This window comes from Heliangelus exortis, chromosome 9 (assembly GCF_036169615.1).
Source record: "Heliangelus exortis chromosome 9, bHelExo1.hap1, whole genome shotgun sequence".
NCBI classification, from domain to species: domain Eukaryota; kingdom Metazoa; phylum Chordata; class Aves; order Apodiformes; family Trochilidae; genus Heliangelus; species Heliangelus exortis.
In genome coordinates this window covers 18,872,632-18,898,007 of record NC_092430.1, presented here as the reverse complement: position 1 = coordinate 18,898,007, position 25,376 = coordinate 18,872,632, and the positions used below count along the sequence as shown (strand labels likewise).

Below are 25,376 nucleotides of genomic sequence, written 5' to 3'. Positions count from 1 at the left end.
TGCCTCAAGAATATTAGATCCTGCTCTACTTGCACAAGTCTATTGGAGCTGAATTTACCCATCTCCCAAACTTCCTTCTGCTACCCAAGTATAATATTTGGAACAAAGAACACACATAAATGAGTATTCCCACACACAGGAAGCACATAATTTTTCAAAATAACTTCTCCAAGATTTTTTCTGTGTTGCAATGTAGTTTTGTCATTTGGTAAGACATGAGAGAATATGAACTCTGATAATATCCTTCACATACTAATCTGTGTTGCTTGTCTGCACTAAGGACTAGAGATGCATAGTAATTTAAAGAGCATCTAAGTGCTGGCAGTTGCCTAAGCTTCTGCTAAGGCTGGAAGTCTCTGGATGGATGTCTCTTACAGCTATCAGCCTTCTGCCAAGATTTCAGAATAAGGAAGTGAACCAAAGAGTTTTTTACCCACTTAATGGCAAAGCTAGATTAATTTTTTATCATTATTTTATTTTTTTATGGCACAAGTTGCTAAATGTCAGCATACCCTTCACTGAGTGGAATATAAGACCCAGGTTATTACACTCTGCATTTTTAAGTAAAGGCACAAGTCTGAATTCAGTTGACCTTGATTTCTGTCTAGTTATTTTTTTACAAAATATGCTAAGAATGTATGCTTCTGGGGTTTTATTTTACTGAAGGGTAAGGAATATGTTCAGTAAAACACAGCAGTACCCCTTGTTTTGGTACCAGCAAAGACTCTAAAATTAATTGGCATAAAAGGAAATTATTAGTTTTTGAAACTACAAAAAAATTTCAAATATAAACTATCAGCCCACTAGAAGTTTAAGAGGACTATCAATTTAGGCATCTTTTCATAACTAAATATAATCTCAGTTAAAAATATCACTATTCTAAGGAGTTCTGTTGCTGATTTCATAGTTGTAACATTCTTTCCCAAATCCCTGAAACTGGGTCTGCTTCAGGGTAAGTCAAACATTAAGTCTGATGTCAGAAGGTCCTGGAATGACAATTCCATTCTGACCTTCAGTAACAAATATGGTAAGATTTCCATAAATTAATTTTTTTATGAACCAGATTATATCCAACGTTGATTTTAAAACTGGTAGTGATGGGAACCTAAAAAGATATTTATATTTTTTTCTTCTACCTGAGTAGTTGCAGATTGTGGCCAAAAATAATTATTTCAAAATATTAACTCTGCTGTCATACTGTTTCACTACAAGTTATATTTTCAGTCCTTGTTTTTGTGGCTTTTCCTGAACCTTCTGCAATTTGTCCACATGCTTCCTGAATTTAGACGACAGCTTTTGGGAGGACTGGGGTGGGAGTTGGCTGGTTGATTATTTGTTGGAATCAATACTTTCAAACTCTCTATCTTGAAAACATGGTTTATTTTGTTTATATCACCACCATAAATGCTTTTTCCACCTTAAAAGTAGGCAGGCTTTATTAATTTTCATTAATTTTGAAAGGCTGTTACAGAAGTTCCTTCAACCTTCCACTTGAAACTCTAATTTCCAAATTAAATTTATTACCCATTGGCCTATACCTATTTTGGAGACTTTTTTGCTAGTCTTGCTTTCTGTCTCACGTTGATGCTTATCCCCTCTGCACACCCTGATGTATTTGAAGGCAACAATCTTAATCCTTGAGTGCTTAATCCTTCACCCTTTCTTTTGATCACTTAAATGTACATATCCTTTTTCTGTTCTTTGCCACCAAGGGCCCCAAGGATACAGAATCCTGCTGTATCTTGCTTGCTGCCCTTTTGGCATGATGAAACTTGTTCTCCCTCCTGCGTTGCTGAACAGTTTCAACAGAGGACAGAGTGGTTCAACTAGATTTACTCATAGCATCTCCCTGACCAGAACTGCTCTATAAAATGTAGGTGGCAATTTCACCGTGGGTGTTGCAAAATGAAAACAAAAAAATAATCACCTTATGTAGTCTTGTAAAAAAAGTTGCAAGTAGCTGGTATCAAAGGAAGCCAGAGTTTCCGAAGCTGAGTAAAGATCCTCCCTTATTTCAGTAAAAAGAGGAATTTGATTTAGTTGTTCCTTCTAATTTGCATCAAGTGAAAGCTAAGCTTAGAAGAGATTCATTCTTTCCCATTTGGCTGATGTGCTGCAAACTATTATGGTCCATAACCTAATAATAACCTTTTCTACATGCATTTTCACCCAGGTTTATCAATATACCTCAGTATTAATCTGTAAACAACCCTGTCACTTTTAACTACCATCATGTGTGCACTTCCAGAAAAACAAATTTTATCAGGCAAATTTAGATGCAGATTGCATGGGCTCAAGCCAGTTCTTGTTATCATTACTGACCAGAACTGTCCCGTTTTGCAAATGGGGACACCCAGGCACCTCATTTACTTTCGAAGTAATATTTTTTTTTAATCTGTGTCCTGTTTTTACTCTTGGGGACAGTAGCTCTGCATACTTTGGTTTTGCTTTTTTAAAAAAGTTCCAAACATCTATTTTTAGCAGCTGACATGGACAGTCTGTGTCTTGGAAGCTGGATAGATGAAGTGCAGACTATTCAATCTTGGGGCAATGAAAACTAACTTTTGGTGTGGAATTCCTGCAGCACAACTCGTTGCTTCAGATGATCAGGTTTCATACTTTATCCTGGGAAGTCCTGAGTGCCTTCCACAAATAGGAAAGGGGGCACCTGACACTTTGCATGAAGGGCTCTTTCATCTTTGTGTGGCCTAGGCATCGACAGAACAAACTGTGGGTCATTTCTGAAGATTTAAACAGTCTTTATAATGAAAGGTACCCTGCAACATTCCAGTGGAATAAATATTACACAAGAATGAGAATATTAATGCATACATTGAAAGATTAGAACACATAATTGCTTTTTTTCTGAATACTACCTCATAGTAGCCAAACAGAGATATGAGTTAGTGAGTGGAAAGAAACTTCGTGTTCTCTGGAACAAACAGGGCTTATTGGGGTTTTTTTCCCAATTAATTTTTGTCTTATTTCTCTTCAAGCTTTACCACAATGACTCAAGGCCTTACTGTCCACAGAGCCCATAAATCTGGCTCCACCTATGATCTTCATTTCTTCCCCCAAATAAGCCTCCCAGCTCATTCCCATGCCCTCAAATTACTTACTGGACAATGCAAGAATAGAGTATAAATGGTCAGAGCCTCAGGCTGACCCCTGATGCTGAACAAGCATCTTCCCTTCTGCTGTGGCACATGTGAGCCTCCTTACCCAGTCACAAGCTTTCTCTAAACTTTTAAGACTGAATTATCTGAAATTCACATTGCTCTTACAGAACTGGAAAAAAAGCTACGCTGAGAGATTAACATGGAGAAACTAAGAATGAAAATGCTTGATGGGTAAAATACCATCATGTACTCCAGTTCTTTTGAGGCTGACGTCTTAACAGGAAAGATCAGCTCAGAAGTCATTTGAAAGTAGTCGTGGTATTTCAAGCTATTGCAAAAATTGTTTGGCAGAGATACCAGGCCTTTCATCAGGCTCTGCATGACTAAGCTGATGTGAGCATCAAGCACAAAATTCAGGACTGATTGCGTTGCGAGGGTCATCCAATAGCACAGTAATTTTCTTTTTTTTCTTTTCTCTTGCAGCAGTACACGGAAGAAAGACAAGGTCTGCAAGCAGGCGTCTCTGCAGACGAGGTCGGCGCTGGGGGCAGCCGGCGCAGGGGCCGGGAGGGCCATGAGGAGAAGACGGGCTGCTCGGTACAGGACCAAGCGCAGAAGACTGGGATGCTCCCCGCCCCCGAGCCGGGCCGGAGCAGCGGGAGCGACAAAGCCGGGCGAGCAGTGCGAGGGAGGCAAGGAGGCTGCTGGGGTGGATGGTGACGGGCACCATCTTGATTGCAGCGGGCGGCGAGCCAGGCCGCCTGAGGCGGCTGGGGAATGGAAGGTGTCCCCTAAGGCCCGGCCTTCTGAGTCGTTATTCATTAAACAAAACAAAACAAAACAAAGCAGCCCAACCAGCCAAACACCACATTTTCCCTGCAGCTCTGACTGCGGCCTCCAGCGCCGCCGCCACCGCCGCTCCCCCGTTACCGCAGCGCGGCCGCTCCCGCGGGGACGCGCCCGCACCGACACCTGCGCCCCCGGGGCGCGCGCAGCAGAGCCCCCTCCGCCCCGGCACCGGGTGGCAACGGAACCGGGATCGGGACCGAGACCGGAACCGAGACCGCTCCCACTCCCGCGGGCGGGGGAGGCGGAGAGGGGGGAAGGGAAAGACCCGCAGGGAACGCCCCGCTCTGCCCGGTTGTGAGCCCCCCCCTCCCCACCCCATCCCAGTGGCGTGGGCAGAGCCACCGGCAGCCGGCCGGGAGGCGGTGCGGGGCGGTGCGGGAGCGGCCCCCACCCCGCGGGGGGCGGGCGGAGGGGGAGGGGGAGCCCGGCAGCGCTCCCCCCCGTGGTGACAGTTTCTAGAAGCACGTCCCGGCGTCCTTTGCGCGCTCAACATGGAGGAGCTGACGGTGGAAGTGCGCGGCTCTAACGGGGCCTTCTACAAGGTACCGGCGGGGGAGGGGGTGGTGGCGGGGCCGGGGCGACGGGGGCAGAGCGGGGGGTGGCTGCCCAGGGGTTTCCGCGTCCGACCGGAGACCGCTGGGGGCCGCGGGGAGAGGCCCCGCGCCGGGCCGCGGAGGAGGGGAAGGTGAGGGGGGGAAGGGCGTTGGGGGAAGGTGTCGGGGTGTGGTGGGGGCGGCGGGGGAGGGAGCTGCGCCAGGAAGGGGGTGTTGGGAACCGGCGTGAGGGAAGGGGGGGACCGGGGAATGGCGGGGATGGAGCGGGGCGGCGGGGGCTTGGGCAGGTGGTGGCGAGAAGGGTTGATAAGGACTCCTCAGGGGAGTCGGGAAGGGAGAGCGCCGGGAGGGCCGGGGGAGCAGATGCACAGCCCGGGGATTCGCTTGGTCTTCATTTTAGAAAGGGTGGGCGGGCGGGCGTGGTGAGGGTGATGGAGGTATTTTGGTGAAAAAGTAGGGCCTTTGGGTGGGATGGGGTGAACTGAGCCGGAAATAATATTTTTAAAATATTTGAAATTTTTTTTTTTTTTAAGATTTTGGGTATATTTATGTCATCAGAAAGCTTCCTTTACCATCACCCTCCCAGGAATGTCAGGATGTTACAGGATCAATGCAAAATACTCTCAGCTGTTGCCTGTCAGTCATTTTCCCCTAAGCCTGGCTTCAGATGTTTAAGAATCCCAGCTCTTTTTATGGCAAGAGCCTTCTGTCTTCCTTTCCAGGAGGGCTGATTCCAGCCAGTATTGTGAGCATGCAGTGTAGCTCTGTTCTGGGAGTATTTAATCTCAGGACTCTCTTTAACATTTGTGCCAACCCACATACATGGTGTGGTATGGCACATGCAACATTACAGGGGCGTGGGGGTGTCCTTTTTTTTTTTTTTCTGAATTTCCTGTGTGCAGCTGTGGGTTTGGCTTGGAAATCATGTGGTAATTGTACAGTATGTAAAGGCAGTTGGTGTTAAAAGGATTGTAACCAGCTGACTTCAGGAGTTGGTTTTTTCATCTGTCTATTAAAAGAGACAAATAGGATGTAGTCTTATGAGGAAAGAATGTAATGGGGTAAGCTGTATTCCCTTGATAGGTAAGCCTCTTGAATTTTTACCAAAATCAGTAGATAATAAATTTTGTAAATCAAATACATTTTTAGTTGAAGTACCACACAGAAAAACACATCAGAGTAATTTGCATTTAGAACAGGATAGTTCTAAATAGAATTGTGTTGTTTTTTTTTTTAATTTTTTTTTTCTTTTCCACTGCCTGTTGGGGAGCCCCCATTTTGGAGATGTTTTCCAGTTGGTACGTTGCGATTTTGGACAGCTCTATAAACCATGGATTAGTTGTTTCTTCCGCCTAAGAAGAATGTGAAACTAATGGGAGTACTAGGAAGTGTATGAATTTTTGGACTGAAGGGATCTTTGTGCACAGGGTTTATTGCAATAAGCCTGATTTCAGATGTGTAATGATGACGTCTGAGTCAGTGAGAATTGTCAGGCTTGGATTAACATCATCATGTGTTTTAGCACAGTGAACAGTGGCTAACAAAGGCAGAAATTTTACTTAAAAATGGCATTAATGTCTGTCAGATCAGTGAAATGGGGATTAAGTTCAGTGCTGGCATCTTCATGATGAATGAAGTCAGTTTAGAATGATGAGACCCATAGAGGCCAAATCCTCAACTCAAAATAACAATGGTTCATGTGGATGGAGAACATGCCACAGAACCCTTATCAAACCCAAAACTGAATATAACAAACTAAAATACAATACGAAGAAATAATTCTTGTGAGCTGAATGCAATGAAAATGTGTATCAGTGGCTCCATTTTGTGAGTCCTTTTCTGTCGAGGAAAGAAGAGGTTAAGCATGTATTTTGGAGTTAAGGAACACTACTATTAACTTTAACCAGAAAGTTTCTAAAGCAGAGGAGGTAGGTGTCTCAGCCTCGTTTAGGAAGCACCATATTTTGGAGACTGATAGTATTGATAATGGCATTTGCTAGATGAGAATAGGCTCATCTTGTCTGAGCCCTTTGCAACTGGATAGGAAGTGGCAAAATTTTTCCGAAGATCAGAATTTGTAAGGTGGGATAAAATTTGAGGCCCTCAGAGCCATATGAATTCAGATAAGCACAGCATATCTCCCAGTAGATGAGATGAGAAGGGTCCTCCTCTGCCAGTGGAGATAAAACCCAAAATAATTATGTAAACTATTTCATGACAATTTTTTATGAATTAATATAAACTGCAACTTAGCTGTAGTAGAACAAATGTAGTGATTAAATCTGTTGAAGCATTAGAGTGGGATTTTCAGTAGTTACTAGAGATACAACCATGGTAAATTAGGTTCTCTATAGATTCTTTTGTTACTCTAATAACTGTTTTTATTTTAGTAAAATTCAGTTTTAACAGGGAATTCTTCCTACATGGATTTCTATGTGTATGCTCTGCTTGCTAGAAATCAGTAAGGAAAATTATGTTTTTCATTAAGATGCATGAAAATTCAAAATGGTTTCTGTGATGCTTAAATCAATGGAGAGTAACTGTGGCCATGGTAGACTCCCCAAGGTAACTTTTTTATGCTCTGTCCTGTACAAAAATATTATGATCTAAATTTAACTTTCTTATTTCTAAATCTCCAAAGAAATGTATGCTTTTATTTTCTGTTGTTTTAAATAAGCAATGCAATGTGGAGAACAGGACAGCGTTTATTTTGTGTTACCAAGATTTTCAGTCAGTATACAGCAGACAGCATAGCCCCTCCTTGCAGCTCAGACTTTGCATACATAATATTGAGCACCCATTGTCTTTAGAAACAGATGGTGCTGGTGGGGCTCCACGTGGTTGTGGTCTTCTGGAAAAAGATGAAACTTGTGTTGTGGAACAAGGGGAATGAATAGGGTTGATGAACTCTACTATTTGAGTGTTAACATTTATTAGAGGTTTGGGAATTTCCTGAGAGCTGAGCAGTTGATGCTTTCTAGGTGAGTGCCAGAGTGCAGGTTAGATTTTTGTGTCATTTCTCTTTATAGACTTCACTCTTATTATGTGAAATGACCAAAAATACATGGGTTTTTTTGGGTTCTGAGTGGGTTGGAGAGAGTGAAAGTTAAATATTCTCTCATCTTAGCCTGTCTCCAATTGTTTTCAGGATGATTATTCCTTGTGTGATTAAGATCATTAAGTAATTTGCAGAATCACAGATGGTTGAGGCCTGCAGAAACTGATCCACACCCTTGCTCAAGCACAGCCACCCAGAGCCAGTTGCCCAGGACTATGTCCAGATGGATTTTGAATATCATTGAGGATGGACACTCCACAGCCTCCCTGGGCAACCTGTGCCTATACTCAGTTGCCCTCACAATTTAAAAAAAAAAAAAAAAAAAAAAAAAAAAAGGAGGGATTTTCCTGGTGTTCATACAAAACCTTCTCCTGTGTTTCAGTTATTGTCCGTTGCCTCTCTGGTCCTGCCAACTGTGAAGGGTTTCTGTGCAGCCCTTGGCCAGGACAAGATGAAAGCTTCTGCTCTATCCATTATCTCTGTGTGTTCTCACTTGTATGCAAATTAGAGCCCTGGTTCTGCGTGTTATTCATAAGTTCAGATGTCAGCTTACATAAAATAGGTTGGGCCTTCCAATAAAATTAGACCAAAGTACCTAAATTAAATACCAGCTAACTTCCTTTACTTGAATCTGATTGAGAGGCAACTGAGTAACTCTGAAATAACTCGTTGGCTTAACCTGAAGACAAATAATTCATTGGGTTCTTCACTGTAGGGACTTAAATCTGCTGAAAAACTGAGTCTGGTGTGCACCATGCCCTTGTGCTCTTTCTTTTCAGGTAGTAGCTGTTGAAATTATGCAAAGCCATTGGATAGATCAAAATGTGAATTGGAAATGAAACTCAGCCTTTTCTTTACATGTTCTGAAGTGCTTCCTTTTTACTCTGTTCCTCTCTCAAGAGGTGTGGTTGTTCTGGTAGCAGGACTAACTGAGGCACTGATAGCAGGAGTTGGCATAAGCCACAAGGCAGAGACTAGCCAAAATATTACTGAGGGGAAAAAATGATGGAGATGTACACAGCATTTCTCCACATGTGCAGCATCAAAGCATGGTGAGCAATTCAAGGTGCGAAAGTTTTGTGTTAATGAAAAAATTTAATGTTTTTTAAGTGATATAATTTTTAATTAGTGGTTCTGAAAACAACTGAATTCTTCTGGATGGTGTTTAGCTTGACAGTTATTAAAGTAGAAAAACTGTCATGAAGAGTATAGCTTACACAGCTGTTGGCACCCAATTACTACACCAGGAAGCATGGTGACTGGAAGGACTTTTTGTTCTTTGAAGATTGTGTCTCACAATGGCCAGCAGTTATTTATTCTACCTAGCCCCAATGGGTGGGAAGTTTCAGACATTCTGAAGTTGATACTGATTTCTTGAAGTTGTACAGACTGGTGCAAGAAGCATCTAGTCATTTCTCCTGCTGGCGAGCCCTCTGATTGAGCCTTTCTGGCTGATAAAAGGGAGATGCCACAGGCAGTGGTTATTGATTGCTGATGCATGTAATCAGTGGAGAGAGTGTCTTCCAGAAGTTTTGCCCTTTAGGAATATGTGTTTGAAGAAAGCAGTGTAGCCAGTGTGAGTCATTTAGACATTAATGACCAAGCCTAAACCAGGGGATTCAGTGCTGAAGTTCTTGCTGTCATAAGGACCCTTGAATTTACATGCCACCATTATGATTGTGAACAAAATGAGCAGTAATGTCATAGGTTAAACTGTTGTTGATATCATTGATTTATCATTCAGGATCTTGTTCTTACCTGACATCTGCTTGTAATGTTTGTGTTTTGCAGCAAGCTAGATCTGCTTTCTTTTGTTAGTTCCCTGTATAAACAGGTGCAGCTAATCACTTCTAATGAAAAGCATACTTTATGGAGTTCAGTCTTTCTTTGCCCCTTGATATATTTACTCCTTTGACTTTTGTGTTTTTTTTTTTGTGGGTCAGGATGGTACAAGTAATAATTATTTCATGTGTTTGTTACATTAAACAGTTGTGTAAGTTAAAAATACTAATGATTCTTGCTTTTGAAAGAAGTGAAAGGCTTGGTAACTGGATATAGGGTTCTTGACCTTTATGTCACTGACTCAGAAATGGTTGATGCCATCAGATGCCAAAGCATTTACTGTTAGAAATTTACTCAGCAGTGGGTAAGGTGATCATAGTACAGTTTTTAGTGTGCAGGTGTGTGAGACTCAAAAGGCAGCACAGTGGCTATCCCTGAGAAGAATGTTCACAGCTAAAATGACAAGCACCTCTGTTTTGTATTGGGCTGTCCTACCTGGGCATCAGGTAGACCTAAGAAAGCAAGATGAAGAGAGAAGTTGGCCTCCATCTGCCTGTTAGACAGTTTGTGACTTTGCCTGGAAAAAGATGTTAAAAAAAAGCGTGTGTGTGTATAGAGAGACATAAAGTTCACTGTAAGGACACTTCTGTAAATCTTGATCCGTTTATGTTATCAGCAGATCCTAATCCTAAATCCTTGAGCAAAACTTAGGTAAAAGGGAAAGAGTGTGTGTGTGTGTGTGTGTGTGTGTGTGTGTGTGTGTGTGTGTGTGTGTGTGTGTGTGTGTGTGTGTGTGTGTGTTAGGAGATGAAGAAGTCTCAGCTGTGGTGATTTTTGCAGTAAATGATCCATTCACAGTATCCTGTCTTTTTGTTCACACTTAACACAGTGTGGCCTAGCGTTGGATTTGTTGGATCTCTGATGCCAAAGCTGGTCAAGAGGTTTCATGACACTACCCCTGCTTTTCCAGGTGCTAGTATTACGAGTCTGGCTTCTGCCAAGTGAGTGGCAGAGACAGGTCTGTACCAAAGTGCCTGGGGAGCCAGCAGGACATTAATAGCCTGTAGTACAGTACAGACTCCTGCTGGCCTTGTGAGCTGAGCTGCAGCAAGCAGGGCATACATGGACTTCAGAGGTGCAGCTCTCAGTGTCCACTGAATGACTGACACTAATATCTGGACAGTCCAAATTGAAGGTCTGGCAAGATGAAGTCATGTATTTTATTTTTTTCCCTTCCTGCCCTCTACACTCTGTGGTGTAAATCACACACAAATGTTATGTGTAAACTTGCTGATAATAGAATCCATCACTATGAGTTTTTGATGGCTGTTTGTGCATTGATCACGTGTTTGGTGGTTTCTCATTAGCTCTGCCTCATCACCTCTGGAGTGAGGATACATGGAATGATGTGTATGCAGCATAGAACATTGCAAACTTAGATATTGGCATTATTTATTTTAAGCAATACTACTAACTTGAAGTTCAGTAATGGAGTACTTGTTCCTTTAAGCAAAAGTAAAGATGATGCATTGTTACTTAATTTAGTAGAAAATGTTGATACAGTATCAGACATGACTAGTGCAAGCCTAGAGTACAAGTCTATTTGTGTAGGTTACCTCACTGTTGAAGAACTCCTTCAAAATTCCTAATTGAAAATCAGGGTATTTCTTGTTTTATGCTCTTCATGCCCTTTCTGAAGAAATTATTTTGAATTTATGCAATTTAATGTAACTTTTTATTTAAAAAAAAAACAACAAAAAACTCTTTGTATTGCAGAATATCTTAATGCGACTTTAAAAAAATCTTTTAGAAATATCTTCTAGGCTCTTGGAATATTTCTTTAAAAATTACACTAAATCATACTGACATGCATGAAATCCATTTCTCTATTTTTATCTTGTGGTTGTAAGTGACAGCTGATAATGTAAAGGTCAACGTTGTAGGTAGGAGAGGTAGTGTGGAGAAATTTTTACTTTCAGCATATGTTTTACTAATATTTTTGGCATGTTTCTTGGCAGTAATGGAATAATTTCTTGTCAAACAGTATTTAAAACTTGTATGAAATTGATTGTTTCTAATTGTATTCCAAATGAACCATGCAGTCTATAATACTTCATAGACTGCTGTGCTTCAGTTACTGTAAATGGGATTTCTTCCCCAGAGCTGTAGAGAAATTGATAGTAGTAGTAGGAATTAGAGTTGGTATTTTTTACTTTCATATTACTCCTTCATTGTAAGTCTTGTTCTTGTACAATTAGACCAATAAGAATTTTTTTTAGGCTTCTCAATAATATAATTTTTCAAATAATTGTAACTTTAGTTTATGTTTTACATGTGTCTATTTGTGACCAGAAGTGCACACCCTACAAATGCTATATTTGCTTTTGAGTGTTTCTCATGTATAAATACTGTGGAGTAAGTTTGTGAATGCCAGGTGAAAATGCTGTTCAGTTTCAAGCAGGTTACTGCATAGGTGTCTGCCAGCTATGAGTCTGCAGAACTTTCTCATCTGGGAAGAGTAGTGCACACGCTTTGAACAGAAAGACTTCCTTGTACGAAGGAGTTCCTGAAACCCACATGGTGCTGTAAAACATTCAGATTCTGTGTTGGAATCTGTACTTTTGATTTTATCCAGAAGTGTTCAGTGTTTCTGTTCGTGCAGCTGACGTGGGTGCAGTGTCAGCTGTTCACCTGCTGCAAGTCATACCTGTACTGCTGTTCCACTTCAACTTGCCCATTCTTCAGCAGGATGTTAGCTTGAAAATCAGTTGTAAATATTAAGTCTGTTCATACTGTTACACAGAAAGTCAGGCTTCACCTAGTAATGGACTAATTAAAATCCTGGGAAGTCAATTCCTTTTTCCCCTTGTCTTATTAAAGATATCTGCAGTGAGTCAGTGGATTTGAGATTTTTTTTTTTTTAGCTGCGAAGTGTTATATTCTGAATGTTTTTTCAGGTGTTGTATGGTACCTGATTTTGAATCTCTTGATTCTGAAATTTTGGTTTTTTTAACAAAGGAAAGAAAATTCAGATTTGTAGAATGAATCTGTAGCTACTATAGGCTGGTGTTGGAAATCAAATACTTCCCTGCTGTGTTGAACAGTGTAAGAGGATGTAATAACATAAATAAGAGGTAAAGTTCTGCTATGAAATGAAGCAGCATAATGAGGCAATGAGTAATATTGAATCACGGGCTATTGGAATGCAGATAAATGGCTTCCCATAGAAGGGAGTTGGAGCTCTTTCTGTAAATACTGCTTTGTGTTGATAAGTTGTCATTTGGCAGAATGTTGGACTGCATGAACTTGGTGTACACTGCTGTGACTTGGGTGTTATATGCCTGGGTAGAGTTTAAATTAATTGTAATAGAACAATGTAATTTCTTGCACTTTATAATGTGTTAATTCATCTCCATGCTGGGATTTGCTTAAAGAGGACACTAGTAGTGTAAACTTAGTAGAAGTTCTGTTTTAATGCTGTTGCTAGCTAACAGAGGCAGTAAAATTTTTGATCTTTGCATCTTTAAACGGATATAACTTAGTATTCGAGCTCAGTTTACCTGTCCAGAAACTTCCTTGAAAGGTAAACTCCCTGATGATGGGTGTGTTTTATTGTCAGCTCTTCCAGTTGCTTGCCTTGCAAAGAGAAAGACATCCCTTCCTTCCCCTGCAGTAGCAGGATGGCCTTTGCAAGCATTCATTTTATTGGGAGCACAGTAGGTGGTTCAGTGGGGTGATTTCTCTGGTATCTGGTGACCTGCTTTGTTCAGGGTTCCCAGGATGCTCTCTGCTGGAAACAGTGTTCTGTGTTGCTGGCTGATGGCTTTGAGTGAAGATAGGGAGCAGAAAAGAAGGTTTGGAGCAAGTGCCTTCATGGCATTGCCCAGTATGAATTCAGAAAAAAGGATATTTGTTTATATGGCCCTTTCCAACCATCTGTCAGTGTGGGCTTCTTTACTGTCCAGCACTGTGTTGAGGGATCTCTTGTAACAAAATTTATCTTTCCCTGAGCTGACACTTAATACCTCTGTGGGCGAGTTGCTCCTTGCACAGTTGATAATGTTGCTCATCCTCCTCAGCTGGCTGTTTCTTAAGTGGATATAATCCATTCAGCAGATTTCCTGGAATTTTCCCTAACATAGCTCTGCAACTCTTACTCCTTTGAAACTGCAGGTTCCCCCTTGACCTCCTGTGCTTGGGCAAATATCAGGCTATAGCAAAAGCAGGGGGAGGTGAAAAGATCTTTCTTGTTGCTTTATATGCTTGCTTTGCACTGTGCCTGCCTGCCTCAACCAAGAGATTTAGGAATTTAATTTCTGCATGGATATTGAGTACAACTGGACCTGTCAGGTTGTTCCTTGTCTTTACATCTTTAACATAACCAGTGGCCTCTTAAGAAATCCTTTGTTTTTCAAAAGGAAAGGAAATGGGATTTCCCTTCATTTTTTCATTAGATCAAAATAATGTGGCACAAAAAAGTGAAATTTTGTAGTCTGTTTTCCTGTGAAGTCGGACAGGTGTTTGGCCTCACAGAGTCCACAATTTGGTATTTGAAAGGTGATACCATAACAAGCTGTATGACAGGCTGTGATGCCAGATTTTACACAAACTTGGTGTTGAACTGCTCTGAAGGATTATTGTTTAGGGTTCAGTTTTAGGTTGAGAAGAATGTCTATAAAGTACACAGCACTCTGCACAGTGTGCCCTGTCTGGGCATTGACTGGGCCTGGATACCTCTCATTTTCTTCCTGTCGGACAGTTTTGCACACCTGTAGATAAAACAATAAATTGATGGTGACTTTTCAGGTGTAGATGTGTTGGTGTGATTTGAGCAGTCACTTGAAACAATCTCTGTGTTATTTCTTGGAATCACCAGCTAAGAGTATCAGCAGCCTCATGTGAATAGTGGGATCGTGTCTTGGAGCTTTCCAAAATTGGAACCATAATATAAGTTGAGGTCTGCTGTTTGGCTTAGTTTCAGGTTGCATTGAAATTGCTGCCTTATTTTGATTTCATATGCATTCTTATAACTAATGTTTTTCTTACAGGGATTTATCAAAGATGTTCATGAGGACTCGCTCACAGTTGTATTTGAAAACAAGTAAGTATTTTAAACAAAAAATAATCATTTTAATATTAGGCTGTTAATTCAGTTTCATGCATTCTGGTGTTGGTTTTTGTTTATTTTGCCATTAAGAAGTAGTAGATTTCATTAGAATGGTATCACTATGGAAGAAGAGCCTCACTATTTTGTTCACTGTCTCCATGAACTACCTCCTTGAATCACTGTATCAGAATTCAGCTCCTTAGTTACAGTGTTTTTGGCATCTTGAGTGGTGCTTATACATGTGACAGGCAAATGTAATTTATATTGGTGGTGTGATATTCTTATACTAAAGAAAAAAAAAAAAGGAAAATGCTGAAGTACTTCTGTTAAATAAACAAGTCTCTACAGGTCTGATCTGAGAAATGGTGATGAATTTTCTCAACTTGCAGAAATGCAAGTTTCCTGGTAGTGATTGTTTCAACTGTTAAGAAAATTAACCATATGTATATGCCCATATGTAAAGACCTGTTTTTTTAGTGGAAAAAAAAAAATCTGAGCAATTCTGGAGAAAGAATTATCCATGAGGCCCTCTTCATTATTAAATATACATGCCTAGTAAGTATTTATATTGATAAGAAGATAGAAAGGTGTGTTTCAATCTGAACACTTACTGAGAATGCTAACAAATGTGTAGCTAGAAATGTAAAGTTTTGTTAACTAACAGAATCGCATATTCCTGGAACACTTGAAACACTGATGGCAAGCAGTTCACGTGTTAAGTATGAGGTGAAATGGTGGACTGTAAAAATAAGATTACATCTCTGTAAATGCTTTCTGACTTGAGCAGAGGAAATGCAAGTACATCATCTAATCATTTTCTCACTGGGGTTTTATGAAAGCCATTTGGTGAACCCAGTCAAGTTACATTTTTCAGTTAATTTAAAAATTGTTTTGTCATTAAGTATCTTCCCAGATACTGTTTTTCTCTTGAAAGGATTATTTTGTTCTTTTGCTTGTAAGATTTGTGTTCTAGCAATGAAGAAACAAACTTGATTATTTGGAAAGAGTGAGTTTAGTTAAAAGTCATGAGTTCTAAAAATAAGACTTAAAACAACAGGAAAATTCTAGAAATAATGTTTCATGTCCCTTCCACTTTCAGTTGGCAACCAGAGCGCCAGGTACCCTTTAATGAAGTCAGATTACCACCACCCCCTGATATCAAGAAGGAAATAGGTGAAGGAGATGAAGTGGAGGTGAGTTTATCCTAATAAACTGTCGTGATGCATAACTGATTGTCCATTCATTCAAAGCAGTGGTGATGATGATTGTATGAAAATATGAAATGGCACATGTCTCTAGGCATGGATTTGTTTTCTTTCAGTGAAACTGTGAAATTTTATTTTTTTCACAGAAGTACCAATGGAACTTTCTCTAAAACTTGAAATAGCTGGAAATGTTTCAGAATTCAAAACAAAACTGGTTCATTTTCATTTTGGATCTAAAATGTAACTGTTGGAAGTATTTGATCTGAAGATGTAATAAAACTCTTCCAAAAACAAGAGTTTTAACCTAGATGAAGTATCTGGTATAATCTGGTAGAAAAATCTGTGATTACACTGTTTTACAGAGAAAGTGTCAATTAGAAATGGCATATTAAGCTAGGAAATTAAAAGATGTATGTTTTGTTCCCATTTCATGGTAGTATCTTTAGTAATTAGTATAACTTCTGCTTTTTTCCTTGCTTGTCCTTAAAGTAATGAGTTTCTCTTAAATACATTTATAGTTTTTGGCTAGTAATCTAAGAAACAATTTAGGATAGATGCTGGATTTTTCTGGTGTTTTAATTGAAATGCATGATGGCAAATGGAAGCTTTCAAAGTCACCTGTTCTACAGCTGATCTTGTATTAACTTGGTAGTGTTTGTTGAATGAGGAGTAAGTTGTCATATGATGATTTGTTTCATTTGAGTAGTCTTAGGTTTATAGAGCAAGGCAAAGACAAAACAAAAATCCTAATAGTGGAGTTACTTCTATGTGTGAACTTTCAGTGCGAAGACAGTGTTTGAATTTAGTGAGGAGTTGTCCCCAGCATGTGTTAAGCCAAGGTTTTTTCTTCATTGAGAAATTTCTATTGAATTGTCAGTAATGTATGCAAAGGGAATCTTTTCACCGTCCTTATAAAGCAAAATAATAAAAATTCAAGGCATGTTTCCCAATTTATAGAAAACATACTTTTGTGTAGAATACTGTTCGATGCTAATGAAAATTAGAAAACTTTGGGTCATCTTTTTTCATTATCTGCCTGTATATGCTTTCAGTGGTTCTTACTGTGTTTTCATTTTCAGGTTTATTCTAGAGCAAATGAACAAGAACCCTGTGGCTGGTGGCTGGCAAAAGTTCGAATGATGAAAGGAGAGGTAAATTATTTTAAAAACCTACTGATCTCATGCTGTTATGTTAAGTACAATAAATATGAATGTTTTTTGTGGAAAAAAAGCTATAAAGTACTACAAAACTTGCAAAAGACTTAAGTTGAAATCACTTTGGAATGAGCCATGCTGTGTTCTGCAGCTGAGGGTTGTTTTTATAGCTGGGCAGTCACTTCCATTATTAGTTGTTGAATTGCTTGGAATCTGTATGAATGTGTAAGATGCACACATGTAACTTGGCAGACAGTGTGCACACAAGCTTCTTTGTACTTGCATGTGCTGGGTGGAAGTTCAGGAGAAGATTATGGGTATCCACTAAATCTTACTTTTCTTGCCTTCCTAAATTTGAGTTAGTGTGTATTAAAAAGATGGAGGTTTTATTTTCCTTTTGATTCACAGGTAGTTTGCCCATTGAATCAGTGGATTTGTCTTATTTATTTTGTTTAAATTTCTTTTTAAAAATATTTTTCTATAAGCAGTTGCAGAGCAGATGAAGAATGAGTTATGATTGCTTTCCTATTAGGTATTTTTTAAGAAGTAGAGATCCCATAAACATTTTGCTTTTTAGAACTTGAGCTGGACTGAAGTAGGTATTTCAACAGGGATGGGTATAAAAAAAAAATCCAAGATGCTCTTTTGGGGGACTGATATTATGCCAGTGTGGTACCCTGACTTCACTGGGGTGTCAGATGAGTAATGGAGTATGTCCAGCCTCACTCATGTTGAACTGTATCATTCTGTCAGCTCACATACACATTCTAGTCTATATATTAATATTTTTTATTTTCTTGGTGACGTGGGTAATTTTACTACGTCTTTGTTGTGCCAAACATAAGTTACCATTTAAAAAAAATTAAATTCTTCCATAGTTTTATGTCATTGAATATGCTGCTTGTGATGCCACTTACAATGAAATTGTCACCTACGAACGACTCCGACCTGTGAATCAAAACAAAACAGTCAAAAAGAACACCTTCTTCAAGTGCACAGTGGATGTTCCTGAGGATCTCAGAGACGCGTGAGTAGCTCTGCACATTTTAAAGCATTCACAGTATTTGAAGAGGGGAAACTCATTTGGGTTACATTTCAGAGGCCAATGTACAGGTCCATGAAGTACCTCAAGCGTGGCTATGGCTGCAGTAGCTGCTTTAGAAACCACTGACTTGGAATCCCTGCTGAGCTTTTGGGGTGGGGACAGACAGCAGGTTTTTGTCTTAAGATTGTAGAGGTGACATCCTCACGTTTGGCCTCTGATACTTCAACTTGCCAAGTAACTGTGGTGGCATACAGTCCACAGAGAAACAAGCTTTGGAACCATGTTAGATAGAATGGGACTTTTCCAGTTTCTGAACACTTTGCTATACAGTACTGAAACATTTGTGGTTTTCTGATCATGATACTGCAAATTCTGATTTGATGTAGCTTTTTGCTATAATAATTTTTTCTCCTTAGGTGTGCTAATGAAAATGCACATAAAGATTTCAAGAAAGCTGTGGGAGCATGTCGAATTTTTTATCATGCTGAAACTGCTCAACTAATAATACTGGTAAGTAATTATTTCTGTGTAAAAGTTGCATGAATTTTCAGTATATTATTAAGGGAACTATGTAGCTAGCTGCATATTTTTGTAGAAAATGGATTCACTTGTCAAGCTATGTAAATTGTGAGGCATATTGTAAGTACATCTGTTGAAATTTACTCTTTGGGTATAGGCCTTGAGGGGCTACAAGTGCTCCCCTGCATACAGCCTAAATTTAGGAACAGCTTTCAGTCTCACTGTTACTGCTTTTGTCACCCATAACTGAGTGCCATTTTGGTGCTTTGTGCAGCTGAGTCCAAGCTAAGTCCAGCTTACTCTGCTGTGGAGCAGTAGAGTTTCCCTGTACTACATTCCACTGTGCATTTTGACCTACAGATGGATTTCCACATGAAGAACTGCACCAGCTCAGTAGAACCATTAAGTCATTGTTCACTTAGGTGCTCTGTCATTTTTCTGCTGTAACACAGGCTTTGCCCAGCATTAGTTTCTCTTCACAGTTCTGACTTTGTACTGTCCACTCGAGCCCCAGTCTCCAGAGTTGTGTTTTCCTTGCTTACTCTTTAGCTCAGCCATTCAGACAGTGAGTGGTAGGTCTCAAATGGTAGGATGATATGTACTTGGCTGGAGAGGTAGGAAGTTACTATGTACATCCAGTGGCAAAATCATTAGTGTAAAATGTGGTGTGAGTGAGCAAATCATTGGTTTACGGAAGAATGATGTCCATGTAAGTACTGCAATTTTAGAACATATTTATTATTTAAATAGGTTGCTGACTTACCCTCTAAATGTGGATTTGCTTAAAAAATGAAATAAATGTTCCTTCTCCTTTATAGTCTGCCAGTGAAGCAACAGTGAAGAGAGTGAACATACTGAGTGACATGCATTTGCGCAGCATTCGCACCAAACTTATGCTTATGTCAAGAAATGAAGAAGCTACAAAACACTTAGAAGTAAGCCACAGTTTGTAATTCTTATTGCTTGAAACTAAGCACATAACTGCACCTTACATTGAATGCATGTGGTTGAGTCTTGCTTTGTTTTCCTTTCAGTGCACAAAGCAGCTTGCTGCAGCATTTCATGAGGAATTTGTAGTCCGAGAAGATTTAATGGGACTTGCTATAGGAACACATGGCAGTAACATTCAGCAAGCCAGAAAGGTTCCAGGAGTTACTGCCATTGAACTTGAAGAGGATACTGGTACTTTCAGAATCTATGGAGAGGTAAGGGGGAAACCTGCTATGAATATTCCATTTGTGTGAATAATTGATGTGCTTTAAGTCTCACAAGCATCTTGAAATATAGCTATTCTTTGGGCCAGAACAGTTATCCATTCAGAAGGCAGAAGAGTAGTGACAGAACTGCCATTGTCACCAGGGTCCTGTCAAAATTTCTGGAGTCTTTATCCCATGTCACCAGCTCTACAGATGCAGTAACACCTGATTCTTTGGTGTTACCACTTGCAGAAATCCTTGGTTGTCTATTTTTTCAGGAAGTTGTGGTCTGGAATTATGCTGCATGCAAGTCAGGAGTAGAAGCTGGTTGTGACCCAGGAGTCAGATCAGGTTGATACTGCTGAGGATAAACTTCTATATTTTTCAGTATCTCAAGTTCTGTGTTCCTTCTTAGAAACTATAAATACTTCAGGTCTTCAGGGTTGCAACAGACCCTCCCTTGCTCTGTTACTACCAATAAATTGCATATTGCTGTTAATGAAGAGGAATTGGACAAGCTGAAGTGCCATAGGACATGAACTGGTTCCAGTTTACATCTCTTTAATGTGAATGATGTAATGCTGAAACTGGTGGAAAGGTTATGACTGTCACCAGCCTCTTAGAGTAGTGCACAGCAACAATTATAAATACCAGATGCCCACTAAATAAAAATGCCTTTAGGTACATCCCGCCTTCCCCTTCCTAGAAATGATAGCTGCTTCTAAAAAAGCCAGGCAACCAAAGTATTCCACGTGATGGGGGCTTTGGCATCTGGGTATATTTGTAGGCTCATTTTGCCTCTTTTCAGCTGAAGTTGTCAAGCAGCCAGGCCTTAATGGCTGGATGCACGGGCAGACAGTTTTAGGGTGAGGTGTGTGGGAACGGTGATCCCACGTTGAAGTCAGGGTCTGAGGGTGTCCTGTAGCTAACACTTTGCATGCAAATAAAAGTGGCATTGCTCACAGCCATGATATTTAAAAGAAGCACGGGGGAGATAAATTGTAAACAATATTGGAAATCTGTCAGGAGGATGCTAAACAGTATGGGATGGTGTTCATGCTTTTTCCCTCTCTGGTCAAGACTGCTTTGGTTCTTTGGACCCCTTCCTCTTCTGCCCGAGCTGCTGCTTAGGGATGCTTTTGCAGCATTAACAGCTGGTGCCTGTTAGAGAGACAACAGTACTCTGAACTTCAGAGCTTGGGCAGTACGTCCCTGCTTTTGAAGTCTGCTTCACTCGAAAGGAAGAGCCTTACCAGAAACAGAAAAGCTGCTCTTGAACCTTCGTTCCTGGCAAAATCAAACTGCATTCTATTCTTGTGTAATTTTTAACATGTGATCTTCTCCCCCTTATGGTTTTTTGAGATACTTGACTGTGTGATAACTGTTCCTTTGGACAGAAGAATAGGAAGATCCTATCCCAGCTTTTTTGGGCATCTGCTACTACTTGTTTTCCTGTTGGAGAAAACAAGAAAACTCTTTCTTTTTTCCTTTGGAGCTCTCAGTAGCTCACTTCCATTTAAGATGAATATGCTTTTTATTCTCATCAAAAAAAGACTGCCATGATATAGGAGGGCTTTGCCTGTGTAGGGATAAGGCTTTTCAAATGATTCCCAGTGATAGTTTTAGATTTTTTCCATTAGGAAAGGTCTAAAAGAGCTAACTTTGCTCTTTGCAAAGACCTAGAAGAGTTCTTTGCTTTAAGGACTTTGATAGCCCTGTCTCTGGAACTGGTGTGAGACTCTTGGGACCACCGTTTTTAATAGGAATGCTCTCCACCAGTGTGTAGTCACTAGGTGCTGGTGGCTGTGTTATAAAGCTTTTTCCCTAATTATCTGTGGCCATATATAGTTCTTTCACACTCATTTGGAACTCTTCTGCTGTAAAGTGGTAGGCATAAGGTTGAGTTAAGAAAAATACACTGCATTTAATTTTTCTGTTAAACACTCTTTGAGTAATATGGATGTGTCTTGATTGTATGGACTACTATGTGAAGTAGTCAGAACATGAATGGAAGGTACAGGCTATAATTCAAAGTTAGAAAGGTAGTTACTGGTAACTAGAATTCTCTGAGTTCTCTAGTCCATGTGCACTCTTAATTTTTAGAGAGAAATTACTTTTCTGAATTACTGCCTGAGGAATGGAGAATACAATGTCCAGGGTCAGCTTTATAAGCTGTCTCATGTGTGAATGAGTTATATGGGCTGTACGTGCATAACAATCCTGAGTGCTTGTGGCAAAGTGTAGATATGCACATGGGTGCACTGGAGAACTGTTACTGGAAGTTGGTTTATTTTCTTATTCTGATACTGCTTATATAAAAGCAGTCACTGTTCCTTCATCTTTATTTGAAAAAGATTGATACACATACCTTTGAGGCAGGACATTGTGAGCTCTAGTTAATTGTGTCCTATTTGTGGAGTTCACTGGAGGTGAAAAATTGTAAATGTGTGTTGAAGTTGGTATCATTTTAGCAGTTGCTTTGAGTGTGTAGGGTAGCCTCTGCTCCCTGCAGTGACTTCCTGCTCATCTGTTTTCCTTGCTTTATTGCTTGTTTCATTATCTTGAAATCAAATTTGCCTGTGTTTCTCTTGCAGTCATTTTGGCAAGAACTAGAGATTTTTCATTTTTTTTTTGCCTTGTAGGACTTTCCTAATTTGATTGAAAGATGCTGGAACTGATAGCACTCTTATTTCATGTGTTGCCTAAAAAATGACAGATGAAAAGGCTGAGGCAGTAATGCAAAATGGATGCTGTGTTCAAAAGCTGTCAGTACTGACTAGATGCTGATATTCATTCCTTAATTCTACACTTTTGCTGTTGCTTACTTTGAAGCTTTGTTTCTTGTTTCATCACCTATATAGCTTTAATTAACTGTCAATTAATTGTTGTCATTTAATAATAAAGCCATAAGAGTGCATTTTTAGCTGTTCTCCCCACTAACCAAGAGACATTGCCTTATCTTGGAAAAAAATTGAAATGAACAGGCCAGAAACAAACCTTCTGGAAGGACAGTGCCTTGGTAGTAGTGATGTAGAGGTGACACATGATTGGGACAGGTTCCTTAAGTGCTGTACAGTGTTTTATTGACCATTGTAGCATTCAGGTTGTGGTAGTGTAATTTGTCTGCACCTATGGGAGAGTTTTTCTGAAGCTGCTTGTTATTCAGACTTAGTTTCCTGTCAGGCTTGTGAAAGGAGGAGAGCAAGAGAGGAATTTTGTGGAGAAAGCAGAAAACTTCCTCCCTGTAGCCAGCTGAGAACTGGCTTGGTGTATGCTGTGTCTGTGCACTCCTGTGCCTTCCTGCACTGCTGTTGTTCCCCAGAATCTCCAGTTTGCCTGATTGCAGCCAAATTCTCCTGTAGAGCACTGTGCACCTTTTCCCACAAGTGGGTTGTGTGGTGGTGGGCAGGCCCCATGAGTGTATCACACCTAGAGGAGTACCTGCTGTCACTTTGGCATTTATTAACTGAGGAGTAATGTGTATTTGCAAACAGTACTTTTATGTTAAGACTTGCATGCAGAATGGATCTGTCTTACAAGAAAGATCTTGAAGGTCTTGAATACGGAACAGAGAGTTGATAGAGGACTTCTAATAGCTGTTTTACTTAGACTGTTCTGAAAAATCAGTACACCTTTCTTATGGAAAAGGTTGTAAAGCCAGTCCCTGCTTACAGTGAGCCTGTTAAGGTCTGTGGAGAGACTTCCCTTCAACCCTGGAAATGTTTTATCTTTATCAGGTGACATTTTCTTTAGATACTGTCAAGAGGCAAACGAGTCTAAAATTTATTTTCTCCATTATTTTTCCATGTGGTCCTCTGAAATGTCATAGTGTATTACATGTTAAAAAATTATGTTAAAAATTGCAAAATCAAGTTTACATTGCTGATTATATTGGTGGTTTCTTTAAAAAACTGGGTGCTTCAGTCTAAAGCAAAATGCAGAGGGGAAGCTATAGATTTATGTCTTGCCCATCTAAGCATAGCCGTGCCACTACTCATTCACTTCAGTGTCAGGTGAAATGAGATACATGACCCAAAGTTCTTTTAATGTAATATTGTTGTAAGTTGAAGTTTCTGTAAATGCTGGTAGGACTTTTTACGAATTGATTTCTTTTCAGTACAATATCTGTAATTATTATGTTCATTTTATATATAAATATATATATATATCTAAGTAGATTCTAGATTTGAAAATTGTCTTGATTTTGGATAAAAATAATGCAATTAGCTGTTTTTTCCCCAGTTAATGTCTGAGAAACTGCTTCAAGATATATCTGTAAGATACTTTGTCTTCATATTTACTTGCAGTAATCTGCACATAGTATTTTAAAGTGTCTTAAACCAGCATGGAAAACATCATTTTATTCTTCACCAATGCTTTGCTACTGAATGTTCTTTATTTATTTATTTATTTAACATTTAATTCAAAGCTAGATTAATCTTACCTCTTCTTCTCTTTAAAAGTAAATTTGTTTGGAAGTCTTGCAGCTTGTTCTCCAAGGTAGGGTGTTTTTTAAAAATATATTCACTAATAAACTTTTTTAAATTAATTTCTAGACTGCTGATGCAGTGAAAAAGGCTAGAAGCTACTTGGAGTTTGTGGAGGATTTTATTCAAGTTCCCAGAAATCTTGTTGGTATGTAACACTGCTAAAACTTAAAAAACTGGGTGAAGAGATCCTAATTAGCATGAGTCTGCCAAGGAGATTTAGGTACCAGTATAGTATTTGATTTCTTCATTTAAGTGGAAAGTGAATTATGGAAAGTGTATTAAGGAATTGTGAAGAACTTCTATGTATTGATGTTGAATAATACTTTGTCAGGGTTTTAATGTTAATGATTATTTGCTTTCAGACTTGTACTTCTTATTTAATTGCAGTACTTGAAGCACAGATTCTAGTAAACAGATTATTTGCTAAATTGACAACTTAAAAGGTCTGAAGCTACATTCCAAAACTGAATATGGAAGTACTATAGCTGAATTATAAGAGTGACATGAGAAAAGTCTGATGTTACTGCTCCCCTCTGGGTTCAGACTTGTTAGAGGTGGTGGCTGCTGACATTGAGCTTCTGTGGGAATGAATGCCCAGTACTTGTTGCTCTTCTCCTCAGGCTAAAAATGGGCATTTTTTTCATGTTTCAGTTTTATCAAGGCATAGCATATTATGGTGGCTTCTGTATCACAAGCTACTTAAAGCTGGGAGTTAGTCTCCATTGCCCTTCAGGAGAAAAATGTGTCTTTCCCTAGGCCAGTCCTCACAGGGTACTTTTTCACATTTCCCTTGGTGTGCTCCTCTTCACCTGCTGCTTGTGTCCTCAGAGTCTGGCAGCTCCCCAGGCCGCATTACCAGCTCACAGGCATTGCAACTATGAAGGCACTGTCAAGAGTTGCTGGTGTTGTGCTCAATTCAACAGCAGTTTGGATTATCCAAAGAAGAAATTAAAAGCTGTGCCTTAACATACTGTGGTTTTGGACTTAGAGTTTGCATATTATAGGCTGCATAATTTAAACATTCCATGTGCAAACCCCTAAAAATTAGACTTGAAAGGTTTTTTAATTTGAGCAAATGTAGTATTTGTTTTGTTGGCTTTTTTTAATGAGACCTCCGCAAATTATATATCTGATGCAGTTTGATCTATCTCTTTAGCAAATGTTAAAACTTGTTTTAAATTTCAGCAAATTAAGTTTTTTTTTTTTCTGTTACCTCATTCAGCAAACCTAGTTGAACCAAAGACCTTTGCTAAGTCTAGCATTTTGCAAATTGAGGGGTTTTTGACTGTGTCAGATAG

At 39.6% G+C, this 25,376-nt stretch overlaps 2 protein-coding genes across 3 annotated transcripts in view; both read left to right on the top strand.

Moving 5' to 3' along the window:
• LOC139799975 (serine/arginine repetitive matrix protein 3-like) overlaps window positions 1–4,266 on the top strand; it is a 71,455-nt gene extending 67,189 nt beyond the window's left edge. Inside the window, exon 6 of the mRNA XM_071752597.1 lies at window positions 3,603–4,266. Coding sequence (XP_071608698.1) covers window positions 3,603–4,266 — 664 coding nt within the window. The remainder of the gene's footprint in view (window positions 1–3,602) is intronic.
• A 105-nt stretch (window positions 4,267–4,371) lies between these two features.
• FXR1 (FMR1 autosomal homolog 1) overlaps window positions 4,372–25,376 on the top strand; it is a 31,617-nt gene continuing 10,612 nt past the window's right edge. For both annotated transcript variants that reach the window (XM_071752596.1, XM_071752595.1), the window contains exons 1-9: window positions 4,372–4,510; window positions 14,411–14,463; window positions 15,569–15,662; window positions 16,754–16,825; window positions 17,707–17,855; window positions 18,290–18,383; window positions 19,211–19,327; window positions 19,427–19,597; window positions 24,145–24,223. In XM_071752596.1, coding sequence (XP_071608697.1) covers window positions 4,460–4,510; window positions 14,411–14,463; window positions 15,569–15,662; window positions 16,754–16,825; window positions 17,707–17,855; window positions 18,290–18,383; window positions 19,211–19,327; window positions 19,427–19,597; window positions 24,145–24,223 — 880 coding nt within the window. In that variant the 5' untranslated portion in view covers window positions 4,372–4,459. The remainder of the gene's footprint in view (window positions 4,511–14,410; window positions 14,464–15,568; window positions 15,663–16,753; window positions 16,826–17,706; window positions 17,856–18,289; window positions 18,384–19,210; window positions 19,328–19,426; window positions 19,598–24,144; window positions 24,224–25,376) is intronic.